Below are 13,948 nucleotides of genomic sequence, written 5' to 3'. Positions count from 1 at the left end.
GTGATAATAAATCGCACATTGAGAATTTTTCTCGGATTCCGCAGGAGTGGCAACAAACATGCAGCCAACAGTAGTATGCATTAGCTTCCGTGTCATTGCAGGAGGAAATTCAGATTGAGACCGACTAGGAAGAGGTCATAGCGACCTATCCGATGGGCAGTGCATATCGCACACGAGCCGGTCTTGGCCAGTGCGAATCCCTACAGCAGTGGTGTGATATTGTATAGTAAAACTTCATGTCATTGGTACCTATTATACCTATTATGTTCTCGGAAGAGCGTGCATAGCTCAGTGTGCATTAACAAAGGTCTTGAGTTTCAATGCCGCATCCTTGTCAGCGACTAAATTCGTGCCTCGTCCCCTGATAAGAGTTTTTGGCCTGATCTTCACACACCCCCGAGGTCAGTACCACGCTTTTTGCTGTCTGGGTGTATTCTGAGACATATTCAGTATACCTAATGATCACGCTGCAAGATACAATCAATTGGCGACAATTTGTGGCAACAAGTTCTGAGTGAACTCCCAGATCAAACCACTATTATGGCCGATGAAAGCAGCCCCCGAATACCACGTATTGCGCTTCCCCTGTAAAGCATAGAGAGTATCATAGAATCCATTCTCAATACATTCAGCGCCAACACTCAGCTTGAATGGTGTATGGGATTTGAATTTGAGGACTTTTGGTGTCGTTTGTGTCAGATTCCGAGCTTTCTGGATCTTGCGGATAGCCTTAATCGCGGCCTTTTCGACTTCCGACCGCGACATATCATACGGACTGCGGAACCAAACGTAGACCACGCCTTGTATGCGAGTTCCGGTAATTTGCGACGCGCTGGGCTGCGAAGGAATGTTGTATGCTGAGTCCGAAGTATTGGTGTTGATCCACTGGAATCCGGATGGTAGGCCGCTATTGTTAAGAAGTATGGTATAGTATCCAAAATAACTCCACTGTGTGAACACTCCGAGCTCTTCCAGGTTGAGGTCAAAGACATCCAGATTGTGTAAGGTTGGAGGTATGGTGATCAAAACTTTGGATGCCTGAATCAACTTGGACCCGGAGTGATTCTTGACAGCTATTGACACGGGTCCATTAGCTGGTCTTGTGACCGCTGTGACTGTCGTTTTCGTCAACGCATTTGATCCCAATTTCTTCTCCGCCTTCCTGTAGATCTCTTTGTTGCTGTTGTGAGCATTTATGAGGCCACCTCCTGCCATTGCGTATAGGAACGCCGGATCCACCATCTTCATCACATTCACTGTAGGTTGCTGAAGAACGTTTGAAAGCCCCTGTGCACTGAAGTATAGGGCAAATGAGCTACTTGTAAGGTTATACTTGGCAAGGAAATCTCCCAGGGGCAAAAGCAGGTCCGGATCAACGGGCTGTGGAACTTTCCAAGTGGAGTCTAGCCAAGGATACTTGGCAAGCTGGGCAGCCCATCCACTGAAATCTTGACTGGCGTTCAATTGGACAGGTCGACCTGTAGTGAAATCGACCGTTTGAAAGGTAAGATTTGGACCTCTGTAGTTGATCAAAGGAACGTCCAAGTAGGCGAAATAATCGAGGGTAGTGGAGCTGTTCATAAATGCTTGCAATCCATAATCGATCGTCAGATTGGTAGAGCGATCGGTATGAGTGTTTGTGTGGCCACCCAGGTGTTTCTTTTTTTCGATGAGGACAATTTTTTGGCCCATCTTCTGCAAGTTGATGGCAGCGTAAGTTCCCGCCGAACCACCTCCAATGATCGCAACATCGACGACAATTGTATCCTCGGGAGCATAGCCTTTGGGGTCAATGAGGTTGCCAGACGCCAAAATCACTAGTAGCGAGGTAATCCACGTGGAGAGTTTCAAGAAAGACATGATCGTGAACGACGAGCCTGATGCTGTTGAAATGAAGCGTTAGTAGTCAATTTTGGCGATCTATTTTTGGTCTTCATAATTCAGCAATCTCACCCGGGTGTTTTCAAATGCAGGAGACTTCTTCTTCTTCTTCAAAGCTCTGGATTGATTAGAAAAAACAACGAGAGGCTTTCCAAAGAGTGACGACTCTTCGATGCATCGGCAACTTCTGTGACTACAACCTTGGAACTGCTAATGGGGTAAATATCACAACTCTTGAGGTTACCCAAGTGGAACAACTCCAATCACCATGTAAAACTAGATTTTACTTGCGCTACTCTATATAAAGGGTTACCAGCATCTATCGAATATTCCATCCAAATGGTATATTTGTGACATTCGAGGTATTGCGGCAGGATTACCGCTATTGGTAGAGACAAGTGCGTTGCTTTGCTTTTTCCCAAATCCGGTAGATCAGAACTATAAGATGGAGAGAATGTGCAAACCGATGCTGTAGACAACGATGGAAAAGCTGAAGGACATGAGAGTGCAGGCAAAACATTTGTCCCAGTCCATTGTAGACCTTCCTCCTTCAGCGCTTTGCTTTTGGAGTTCCTCTCTCCAAGTTTCAATGTCAAGAGCCTCATAACGCGTTCGGTTGGTCGCACAAATTAGGAAGGGACATCATCGGGATTCAAACATCCCGCCCCCGAAACCCGACATCTCTCACTTCAAACAACATACATCGACCTTCCTTGGCTTTCAGCAAAGCACAAGATATTTGATTCGCGATGAAACTCATCGTTACTGGTGCGACTGGTCTGCTGGGCACCGAGATCATTCGGCAGACCCTGCACATACCCGAGATCACCGAAGTCATCGCCTTGGCCCGCAAACCTGTCCAACTTGATGAGGGTGTTGACTCCTCGAAGATAAAGAGTGTGATCATACGGGACTATGGGGACTATGCCGATGACGTCAAGGCCGAGTTCGCCGGTGCCGATGCATGCATCTGGTGTGTTTACCCGGATATAACCATCTTCTGGTTGACTTGACTGACACGGGCGATTCTATTACAGGACTGTCGCTATCACACCATTTCGTCTTGGAAAGTTCGATTTTGCAGAAGTCAAACGCGTTTGCCAAGATTGCACGAAGAGTGGCTTCGATGCCATGTACCAGGCCGGACCTTCACGTCCCTTCCGCTTCATCTATCTCAGCGCCGAAGGTACACCGAGGGATCCAACTAAGAAGCCTGCTGTCTGGGGCGACTATCAAGTAATGCGGGTGAGCAGTCATTGTCTCACTATCTGTCATGTCTTTAGCTAATATGATTTGTGGCTGTCTAGTGCAATACCGAACTGATGGTGCTTAAATTTCCAGCTCAGAACCAGGGAGTAGAGGTCTGTATCGCTCAACCTGGAGTTATTACCAATTCCACCACTTGGTCGAGGGCTCTGGTGGCGAACATCTTCCGCGCCTTCAACGTTGTTGGTCGACCGTTCCCCAACATCCATCGGAGTGAGCTCGCAGCGGCAGTACTGAATCAGGCTGTGAATGGCTTCGAAAAAGAGACCCTTCTCAACAACGAACTCGTCCGTATTGGACAGAAAGCACTGAAGTCTCAGCGTGGGGGTCAAGATTCGTGAGTGCAGGTGGAAGCATCTGCGTCAAATGGTTGACCTCGGGTCGTTTGACCGGTTAAGCGAGCACTATCTCAACAGCACACTTTTTAACTTTCTTTCTCTCATACATACAGATCTCTGTGTCTTTGTGAATTTATTTGGGGTGAAAAGTAAGAGGCTGTCTACTTTTCTCCTTTCTGTTATTGATATGTTTCTACATGAAGCCATCTACTTGGCGTGAAACACGACAAAAGCCAAAGGATTCAAAATTCCAGTCTTTTCCATTCACCCAAGTACCTTGTATCTAAACATCATGTTACTGTTTAGGTGACAAGTCCTGCACTTTCTGAAATACTTGTTGAGGGTCGTATTTGTTCTTCAGTCTCCTCAGTCTTGCCGTATTTTGTCCATATATCTTCTCTGCTTTTGTAACACTGCCTATATCTCCCAATTAGCACTGGTTTCTAATTCAACTGCCTTTCAGATGTGACTCACTAAAGTAGTTTGCGTAGGTAGTCGCTCCCTCATGATACTTGTTTCCCTTCCAACCAACACTATCGGCACAAAGTTGGCTAAATTCTGTTGATAGTTCACATGCGCGATTATCCATTGACGCCTCTGTCCAGTTCATCGATATGCAAATTGACGCAAATTGGCCTCTGTTTGCGAAAGCCGTGTCCGTCAGAGGAATTTCGCGGATTTTGTTTGTAGGGAAGAACTCAAACCCTATTGTGCTGCTCCGGAGATCGTCGTTCTCCGGTGCATTGGTGGTCTGCCAGAATTGATTGCCGATCTTCTGAGCTGCTTCTTTATTGAGTGGAAATGTGAAATTTGCGCCGCCAAACCGATGCCTATCATCAGGTCCTCGCGGGTATTTGTTGAACATCATATTTAGATCTGGATAGGATAACATGCTGGTAGTGTCACCTAGAAGTTCGAGATCAAGGAGTGGTTTGAACCTTTTTCTTCCTTCCTCCTCTGATCCGTTGTGAAACACAACGGCCATCACACCACTAGCTTTGTTAGGGGGATGAAATTCCCGATGAGCACGCTCATCATGGACTTTCCATCATCGGTTTGTACTGCAATAGTCAGATATTTGCTTTTCATAGTGTGATTTCTGACTTACTAAAGTAGTTACCGAACTCAACAACAGCAGCCAGGCATTCTGGAGTGAAGCCCAAGAAGCCTCCCCAGCTTTCTTCCTGTACAAACGCTTGCGAGGTGAAATGAGTGACGATGCCAAAGTTCGGCCCAGCCCCGCGCAAGGCCCAGAATAAATCTGGATTGTCATCCTTGCTGGCTTTTACAATGTCTCCATTGGCTAGCACGACCTCACAGCTGAGGAGACAATCAAGAGCCAGCCCGCACCGCCCGGTCAAATACCCATAGCCTCCACAGAGTATCAGGCCTCCAACCCCTGTATCTCCGACTGTGCCACTAACAGTTGCAAGGCCATGATCCCACAAGGCATCATTGACGTCCTGCCATGTGCATCCTCCTCCGAATGTGATTGTCCGCATCTTCGGGTCAACTGTGGTGGAGTTTATTTGGCGCAGATCTATCACCATTCCTCCGTCAGAGGAGCTGTCTCCACTTGTACTATGTCCGCCTCCCCGGAGTGCAAGCGGAAATATTCGGTGAGTCGTGGCGTAACGAAGAGCTGTGCTCACTTCGAACGCATTTCTCGGACAAACAATAACTGCGGCCCGCTTGTTGCACGAAGCACTCCATCGTTTGATTCTGTCTTCGTATCCGACGTACCCAGGAAGAAAGATTTCAGCATCGGGAAGAGCTTCGAAAAGGTCATCAAAATTTCTTGCCATTTTGGAAAGGTTTGAGACTCGGGAAAGAGCAAACTTGGTGAGGCGGCGGGCTTTTTGTTTTGATACATGTGGAGACATCCTTGGTTTCCCGGAATGCCTAGGTGAGCCATGCAGCCGAGCAATTTCGGAAAGTACAGATGAACTGCCCAGGTGGCCAGGTTGCACTTGAGATAGTTACATGCCTAGTTGCCTGATCTGTATTCCCCGATGTGACATCACAGCCGCATCTTAGGAAACACACGGTCCGTCTATCCGTTGAAGACTCCTATCTTGCTCGCTTTGCTTTCATGTGATAACTAATTCGAACATTCTGGATAGACAAAAAGTCGATTTTGGGTGAATGAAGATCTGACATATCAGCCTCCGGACTCATTAAGCCTCATTCACCCAGCTTCGGGTTTGATCAATCATATCCAGTCGTGGGACGAGAAGCCATCCAACTTTGATTGATACGAGATTTTACCACATTTTGCCTCCGCAAGAGCAACCTAACTCAATACTGCATTGCTCCCTTACCACCATCAACGCAGTCTTGCGTTGATTTGCGCCACAATGCCAATGGGTTTGGCACCCAGAGTCTTCCTCGGCATCTCATTTGCGATACGAGCCGTCGGCTTGTCTAATCTCACTGCATTATTTGAGCCATATCTTTCACCTGAAGCTGATATCATACTGCCCGGAGATGCAGATTGGGCAACCAAAGTGCAACCAAGATGGTCTGATTACACACCCCCCACGCTCATCGGTGTCATCAAGCCTATGACAGAATCAGATATTCAACATACCGTGCGTGTGCTTTGGCCTTTGGCTAGCATCCTACCAAATTGTGGACTCACATGCTTCTCTCAAAACAGGTCAAGATAGCCCATTCCAACAACATCAAGTTTCTTGCCACGGGTGGAGGACAGTCCTTTTCTGATTACAGCAACTTCCATGGCATATCCATTGATCTAGGCAACTTCAACTCTACTAAGTTTGATGACACTCGGACCTATCTGACCATCGGGGGAGCGGTGAAATATGACCAGTTGACCGATCTGCTGTACAACGCCTCGAAAGAGCTTCGTACGTATGTGACCCATTGAGTCTTGGAGTCATCCTATCTAACGTCACCTCAGCTTTGGCATCATGCGCTTGTCCAGGTGTCTTGGGAGCCACCCTCGGTGCTGGGATCGGGCCTCTCATGGGTCACCGCGGGCTGATGATCGATGCTCTAGTATCTGTTCGGCTTATCACGGCAGACGGAAGTATCCTCACGGCCTCACGAGAAGAGAACCATGAGCTGTTTTGGGGGATCCGCGGAGCAGGAAGCAACTTCGGAATCATCACCTCTGCAACCTTCCGAGTTTGGGGTATCACAAACAATGGTCTAGCTATGTCCGCTGGACTGGTGTTTCCGGCTTCTGTGAACGGCAGTTACTGGAGAGTATTGCAGACATTTGACGACGATATGCCGGCCCGGTTGGCTTTGACCAACATGGCTTTCTTCGATCGCCAAACAAACCAGGTGAGCATCCACAATACTCTTGGTGATCTGATCCCTGACATTATCGATAGTCATATATCGTTCTCAACGCCATATACTTTGGACCAAGGGAGGAGGGCGAGTCATATCTAGAGCAGTTCAGAAAATTGGGTCCCCTCAGAGATATGGTACAAATGGTTCCTCAGAACACTTTATTCCCTCCTGTCCTCGGGTCGTGTACCCCAGGTCAAAAAGTGAATATCCAGAGCGTTGCAGTCAAACGCACAGATCCAGAGACTCTAGACTCAGTCTTCGCCGACATGAATCAATTCTGGCATGAACATACTGGATATCAAGGACGGCTCCTCATTCCTCGCTTTGCAAATGATGCAACTGCGGGTGTGAAAGACAACGAAACATCATATCCGTGGCGGGATGCCATTGCGCATATGTGGGCTGAACATCCAAAATCCCTGATCGTTCGGAGTGTGCTGCTGATTGCTGTCTCATCTCAGAAGCATCGAAGGCTATATGACGGATACGTCCATATATGATATCGTCGACGAGTTTGAGCAACGACTGAGAAATCAAATTGCAAATGTAAGCGGATACCCCAGCCTTGCCACATACACCGGATATGCGCGAGGAAACGAGGGAGCAGTAGCATGGTACTCGTCTCGGAATTTAGCCCGGCTCTCAGCTCTGAAGCGGAAATGGGATCCAAACCAGCTTTTTGGGTTCAAGAAGCCTATTCCGCTCTAGATACTGCGTTTCTTGTGTGATAAATTTGGAGTAAAACAACTCAAAATCAGAGACTTATCGATTCTGGAAATTCAGTCGAAGGTTTTGGACCGCAATTATATAGTGTCGTTCGAAATATATCTTGCAACATTCATGCGCAGGTCTTCTGAAATATAACAAAAACCGCCATTTAAAGGTTGGAGGAAGATGGCTTTGTAAATCATAGAGTAAGAATGATTTGTCTCTACCTAGCTAGCTATTTAGCCCATATCAAATTTTAGAAGGCGAGAATTCGCTCATCGAGTTGACAACAGTCAAGAAATGCGTAATGCCACCGGCAGACGTGTGTGGGGCTGGATGAGAGCACGGACCACCATCATGTGACCTATATCATGCCTGAAATATAGGGTGTCAGCTGGACAGGTTTCGTGCCTTGCTTGATCATCAAACTTGTCAGCTTTGCTGGCAGAACCTCGTAGATTCTACATCTGACATTCATTTCACCTTCCTCTTTGACTTGTTTTGTTTTCCCATAGCCATGTTCTGATGTGAAAGAACTTTACTGAGACCCTCAGTAGGGGGATGTGCTGTCCCTACGAGGCAAGAACTTTTTTACAGTGGCAGAAACACAAGATAATACATCCTTGAACGAGTGCGAGTGCAAGGCTCTTTCAAAACACGCAAAATGAGGGAACTAGACCCCCTGATCTCTGAATACCGCCATGAGAAGAAGCGTCCGCGAGAAGATGAGGCACTCATGATCCTGCGCAAAGTCGCGTCCTTGGTCAAACCGATCATGCGACAGCGCGCGTGGAGAGTTGGAGCGCTATGCGAGTTCTATCCACAGCAGAGAAATCTACTGGGGCTGAATGTGAACTACGGCCAGAAGATTTGCCTGAGATTACGGTATGCCTCTGACCAGCGACAATTTCTCCCGATAGAGGATGTTGTTGATACCATGTTACATGAGTAGGTGAAATTGATCTTGGACTTGTTTTGAAGGTGCTGATCGACCACAGGCTATGCCATAATGTTATTGGTCCCCATAACCAGCAATTTCATGCGCTTTGGAACCAACTACGAGACGAACATGAGGAGCTAGCCCGAAAAGGCTACACTGGAGAAGGCTTCCTATCTCAAGGCAAGCGCTTGGGTGGACAGAGAATGCCAGTGGACGAAGCTCGGCGCCAGGCGCGCGCCGCCGCCGAGCAACGGCGAACCCTCGCCAAAAATTCCGGCCAAAAGCTTGGAGGCACTCGCCATCTGCGAGGAACGGATATCCGCAAGCTTCGGGCTGATGCTGCTCAGCGGCGTATCGAGGTTACCCAGGGCTGTGCATCGGGCACAAATAACGACCAACTTGCGGAAGAAGCCTCCCGAAATGGCTTTAGAACTCAGGCCGAAGAGGACGACGCGAACGAGCGGGCCATCATGGAAGCATTTATCGAGCTGATTCAGGAAGAAGAACGGGAGAAGTATGAATCGTCATATGTCCCGCCAAGTCAAGAACATCCAGCGGGCCCAAGGACGGAATCATCACCACCACCTGTCCCATCAGACATTCCGCCAGCTACATCTAAATCTGTACCCGCATCTCCAAATCCAACAAAGCAATCTGTGCCAGCCGAGTCTGTTAATCTTACCGCCGATAATAGCTCATATGATAAGCCATGGATCTGCCCAACGTGCACCCTGGAAAATCAGTCTACTTTCTTATGCTGCGATGCCTGCGCAGGAGAGCGACCGCCTCCAACCAACACGAAACCTACACCAGCTTCCACATCCAGACGTGTGTCCACTCAGCGAAAGCCATCTGACACACAGAACCCAAAGAAACGGCCCTTATCTATCAATCAAAATGAAGAAAAGGACGTCAACGCCAGAAATGCATTTGCTTTCAAGAATCGCACCCGTCCAGTGGATAACATCAAAGCCTTGGAGAGCGGAGCCGAGAAGAAGCCTCTTGGATGGCTGTGCGAATCTTGTGGTAGCTTCATGGAAAGCCAGTGGTGGACATGCTCTTGCTGTGGAACGATGAAGCCATCTTCCTGATAAATTTTACTTATTCATTGTCAATATGAACTCTATCATGTCCTAATATCTCATTTGTAGGACGCATCATTGCACTTGAAAAGCTTCACAGCGTTTATCTGAAGAAATTTTACAAGTTAGTGTTCCATGTAGTTCGACTAGATTGTATGAAAACGCTCCCTACGTAACCGACCCATATATCCAGCACGTGACGCAATGACTCAGCATAATCCACCCACCTTTTTTTTCTCACAAAACCCGACCCAAACTCTTCACCTTCCTCCAGCTTCAATCATGAGCTCCAAAATCGACCTCACTCAGCTTCAATGTTTTGCTGTCTGGTCATAATCGATATAACTACTAACAGGTATGTTCAACAGAGCTTTGAGCTCCTCGAGCCAGCAAGAGAAAAGCATCGCATCGGACTCTATATGATGAGAACCGCATTGAACCAAAACAATTAGGAAGAGCCGTATTAGGATGGCAGAGGATTGTTCCATAGATGAAAAATCCCTGTCGTCGGTGCTTATAATGGTTCTTCTGAAATGGGTCCTATGATGCTTGCTTTACTCTTGGCTGTCGAGATACTGGAATGTTGCATTGAGCACATTGCTAACGATCTGCCACAGTTCAGCGCCGATACTTCAGTTTCGATTAATCACCAGTCGACAGCGTAATAATGCACTAATCAATTAGGTACCAACGACCAATAGATTGCAGCACTTCTATCAGGAGGAGATAATCTCTCCCTCTTGTCCTGCTGTCTCTTACCTTTTTCTTCGCCTGGATGTCGGATGTCAGCACGGTACAGGCAAAAGAAAGGGTATGCGACAGCAGGATAAGCGGAAGTGAGTTCCAAGGTTATCTCTTGCTGAGGGAGCAAGTGATTTTATCGTCAGATGTAGCATCTAGGGTCTCGCCATTGGTATCATCACTTTCTGGAATGGCTTCAAGTTGTGCTCAGGTCCTCGATGGGCTGAGAAGGGCCAGCATCGAGTTCCTGGATCAGTGCCCTTGTGGCACTGTACATAACAATAAAATAAACCACTCTCATTGAATAAACATTATTACGACGCATCCTTCTCTCGTACTTGACAAACGCAAATCTCGTAGAAACAATTCTATTTTACTAGAAGTAAATCTATGGTACATCCGTTGATATTCTCTTCAACTGACAAGGATATAAAACTTTTGTATAGAAAACAGAAGGAAAGACCTCCATAACTAGGTCGAAAATGATCACAAACGCCAATTGACATGCTTGTACACAACATTTAACCTCAGGCCACGCTGACGAACTGGCGCTTCTTGCCTGTACCCTTGGACGTCTGCTGTTCCTCCCAGGTATCCTCATCAACGTAGTCCGCAGTGCTTTGTTCTTGAATCTGGGTACCAATGAACTGCAAAGCAGACAGGTTGAAACCCATCTCGTCCTTCTGGCGAGCAAGGACGCGACGCAGGGACGCGCGAATGCTGTCCAGCATCGGGCGCATCATTTTGCTAGCCACGATTTGGCGGTGGTGAGTCTTGAGAAGGAAGAACAGAACACGGCAAGTGAGTGGGACGTTCCATTCGCGATCAGCCCAGATGTTGAGGAAGGTGAAGAGGGCGGAGAGTTGGGAGAATGGCAGCACCAGGAGTGCGTCCTGAAGGGCCGCGGCAGGGATCTTTTGAACAGTGTTCAGAACGTGCTGCTCGGCGGAGATGTTGTTGAGGGCGAGGTAGACTGGGTTACGGTCGGGTTGGGCGGCGTTGGGGTTTGCAGCCTTGACCTTGCGCCAGTCACGCACAACTTCGAGATCCTCCATGCCGAGCTCGAGGGCCTCGATGATCTTTTCTCCGGCCATGAGAGTACCCGTCGTTTGCTTTCCGGCGTCGACAGCCTCGGCCTTCTCGCCGTCGCCATCCTCATCTTGCTCGAGAGAGGCAGTGAGCGTGCTGTCGTATGCCTCTTCCTCTTCCTTCTCACGCTCTTCCTCGAGGAAGAGAGGCTCATCCGTCTGCTGCCAGATACGAATGCTCTTATCGTGACTGGCACTGACGATGAAATCACCGGAGCGACTCATAGCGAGTGCCCAGATCTCACCGTGGTGACCAACAAGACGCTGGATTTGCTCGAACTTGTCTCCGTCCCAGTATTTGATGATTCGGTCCTTGCTAGCACTGAAGAAGTTGTGACCGTTTCCATCCTTGTTGTGGGGAACGAAAGCTACCGCCATAATGCTGTCCTCGTGGGCCAAGAAAGCTTTGTGGCAATCACCAAAGTCCAATCCCCAAAGGCGGACAGTCTTGTCTGCAGAGCATGTCACGATGAGCTTGCTGTCGTGTGAAATATCCATGCTCAGAACTGGGAGCTTGTGTCCGTAAAGGTTAAGGAAGAGCTTCAGAGAATCAACGAAGAAGACCTTCACTGTGTTGTCAAGAAGAGACACAGCCAGAAGACGAGCATCTGGGGAGAAACGAAGGTTGAGAATGTCGTCATTGACCTTAAGAGTTCTTGTGTGTGCCAACTTGAGGCGAGGAGTGGTGCGCTTGGTTCCAGGAATCTCTTCCTGGACGACCTGGAAGTTCCAGAACTTGGCTGTCTTGTCCGCACTTCCACTGACCATGGACTTGCCATCTGGGTGCACTTGCAGTGACCAAACAGGCCCGTCGTGGGCCTTAATAGTATCCAGCAATGTGGAAGAGGCAATATCGAAGACCTCAAGTTCTCCGTTCTTATTACCGACAACCACGATCTTGTCACCAGGAAGGAAGGCGGAGCACAGAGAGTAGCCACAGTCGAGGGTTCGAAGGCAGCTTTCGGTAAGAACGTTCCAGATCTTGAGCGTGCCGTTGGAGGCAGAGGCCAGCATTCGATCGTCAGAGCTCAGCGCAATGGAACGAATATCCGTGCGGTGACCAGGGATCTCCACTGCGAGGCTGCGGCTATAGTCGGACTCCTCGCTGTCGGCATTCTTCTTGTTCGCCGGCACAACGGTGTATGCCTCAAGCTGGTTATTTGTGGTTGCGGCCAGAAGATTCAATCCGCTAGACTTGTTTGTCATCCAATCGAAAGAGCGGACCTTTCCGCCAGTTCGAACGATAACGTGCTGAACAAACACTTCCGATACAGGCGCGGCGGCAGCATCTTCGGTCTTGTCGTCTTCCATTTTCTCGCCGCTTTCATCCGCCTTTTGGGCGGCCTTCTCCTTTCTCCTCTTGTTCTTTCGTGACATGCTCTTCTGTACCTCTGACTGAGAACGAATGCGCCAGATCTCGACCGACTTGTCGGAACCGTGGAAGCCAACATAGTCCGAGCGAGGGTGGAATCGAATGCCGATCGTACGGTCCTTGCCGTGGCGATAGAAGGTTCCTCGGTCGCTGAGAATCTTGCGTCCGTCCATGCTGACCTTCTCTCTGGAGATGTCCAACATGGCCGCCTCGTCAATCGACCAGACCCGGAGTTCACCGTCGTTGCCAGCTGTGATACATCCACCCTGATCAGGCGAAAGACCCAAGCTCCAACACTCACCGTTTGATTGAGCTACATGCGTCTCAATACAGTGTTGCGAAGCAAGATCCCAGACTTTGATCAAGGCGTCCTTTCCGGTGGTCAACAAAAATCCAGTGTGTTCGTTCAGCCCGTTCGCGGTGAGCAATTCTTGCGACGGGAAAAGGAAATGCAGTGATGTGATCTGATCGGTATGTCCACGAAGCTTGAAGAGGCCGACTTCGGTGATGAGATCCCAAACAATGATATCGGTATCCTTGGAGCCACTTGCGAGGCGCACACCGGCGTTGTCGAAGGCAAGCTTGGTGACGGCGGACTTGTGGCCGTTGAAAGAGATAATGACGGTGCCGGTTCGCGAATCCCAGAGACGGATGCTGCCATCTTCGTATCTAGAGGACATTCGAGGTTAGAGGGATTCCCTCAATCAAAAGTTCCAGCATGGAATACTCACCCAACTGCGAAGATATCTTCATCCGTTTGGCTCTGCGAGACCACACTGACCTGCGCCCTGCAGCCAGAATCGCGCCACCTTCCAAGAAGTTCTCCCTTCTTCACATCCCAGCACAGAACCTCCTCACTGGCACCGACAATGGCCCGTCCGGCGCCTGTCTGGCGTGCGACACCGGTCTGATCGTCCTTAGCCCAGATCGCATTCGAGGACGCCGAGGCGACGAGCCCGAACGTATTCGAATGCTCGAACTTACTGCACGAGTGTTAGCGCATCGTCAAATAGTCCACAATCCCTCGAAATTCCACGTACAAGTATGATTTCACCATCGTTGGGAGTGGACGGGAAAATTTTTGGGAACCTCCGATTGCTATCGATAGGATAAAATTAATACGGGCGGCGACAGCGACCGCTCCGGCTCCCCCACCGCCCATGACGATCATTGGCAACCTCACAACAGCCACCTCTACACTGCACATG

The 13,948-nt window shown here is 48.8% G+C and overlaps 6 protein-coding genes across 6 annotated transcripts; 3 read left to right on the top strand and 3 right to left on the bottom strand.

Moving 5' to 3' along the window:
• Positions 1–480: 480 nt before the first annotated feature.
• N7506_004830 (amine oxidase, flavin-containing superfamily) lies at positions 481–1,860 on the bottom strand (the record flags this gene model as incomplete). The annotated part of the gene is made up of 1 exon (XM_056954124.1): positions 481–1,860. The coding sequence occupies one exon, from the start codon at positions 1,858–1,860 to the stop codon at positions 481–483; it is 1,380 nt and encodes a 459-aa protein (XP_056813013.1).
• Positions 1,861–2,630: 770 nt separating this feature from the next.
• Positions 2,631–3,482, top strand: N7506_004829 (NAD-dependent epimerase/dehydratase family protein; the record flags this gene model as incomplete). Its single annotated transcript, XM_056954123.1, has 3 exons — positions 2,631–2,854; positions 2,919–3,126; positions 3,189–3,482. Coding segments are annotated over 3 exons (726 nt in total), but the record flags the coding sequence as incomplete, so codon positions are not given.
• Positions 3,483–3,780: 298 nt separating this feature from the next.
• Positions 3,781–5,290, bottom strand: N7506_004828 (FAD-binding oxidoreductase; the record flags this gene model as incomplete). Its single annotated transcript, XM_056954122.1, has 4 exons — positions 3,781–3,902; positions 3,960–4,477; positions 4,528–4,546; positions 4,594–5,290. The coding sequence occupies 4 exons, from the start codon at positions 5,288–5,290 to the stop codon at positions 3,781–3,783; spliced, it is 1,356 nt and encodes a 451-aa protein (XP_056813011.1).
• Positions 5,291–5,842: 552 nt separating this feature from the next.
• On the top strand, positions 5,843–7,517 carry N7506_004827 (FAD-binding oxidoreductase; the record flags this gene model as incomplete). The annotated part of the gene is made up of 5 exons (XM_056954121.1): positions 5,843–6,076; positions 6,145–6,355; positions 6,409–6,797; positions 6,848–7,206; positions 7,271–7,517. The coding sequence occupies 5 exons, from the start codon at positions 5,843–5,845 to the stop codon at positions 7,515–7,517; spliced, it is 1,440 nt and encodes a 479-aa protein (XP_056813010.1).
• Positions 7,518–8,181: 664 nt separating this feature from the next.
• Positions 8,182–9,548, top strand: N7506_004826 (metalloendopeptidase WSS1; the record flags this gene model as incomplete). Its single annotated transcript, XM_056954120.1, has 2 exons — positions 8,182–8,465; positions 8,516–9,548. The coding sequence occupies 2 exons, from the start codon at positions 8,182–8,184 to the stop codon at positions 9,546–9,548; spliced, it is 1,317 nt and encodes a 438-aa protein (XP_056813009.1).
• Positions 9,549–10,807: 1,259 nt separating this feature from the next.
• On the bottom strand, positions 10,808–13,797 carry N7506_004825 (snoRNA-binding rRNA-processing protein DIP2; the record flags this gene model as incomplete). Its single annotated transcript, XM_056954119.1, has 3 exons — positions 10,808–13,409; positions 13,472–13,723; positions 13,781–13,797. The coding sequence occupies 3 exons, from the start codon at positions 13,795–13,797 to the stop codon at positions 10,808–10,810; spliced, it is 2,871 nt and encodes a 956-aa protein (XP_056813008.1).
• Between the last annotated feature and the right edge of the window lie 151 nt (positions 13,798–13,948).

Source organism: Penicillium brevicompactum (genome assembly GCF_028827555.1).
Source record: "Penicillium brevicompactum strain IBT 35665 chromosome Unknown utg000003l_segment0_segment0, whole genome shotgun sequence".
Taxonomy (NCBI): Eukaryota; Fungi; Ascomycota; class Eurotiomycetes; order Eurotiales; family Aspergillaceae; genus Penicillium; species Penicillium brevicompactum.
The sequence above is the reverse complement of the archived record's forward strand: the minus strand, read 5'-3'. Positions and strand labels throughout refer to the sequence as shown.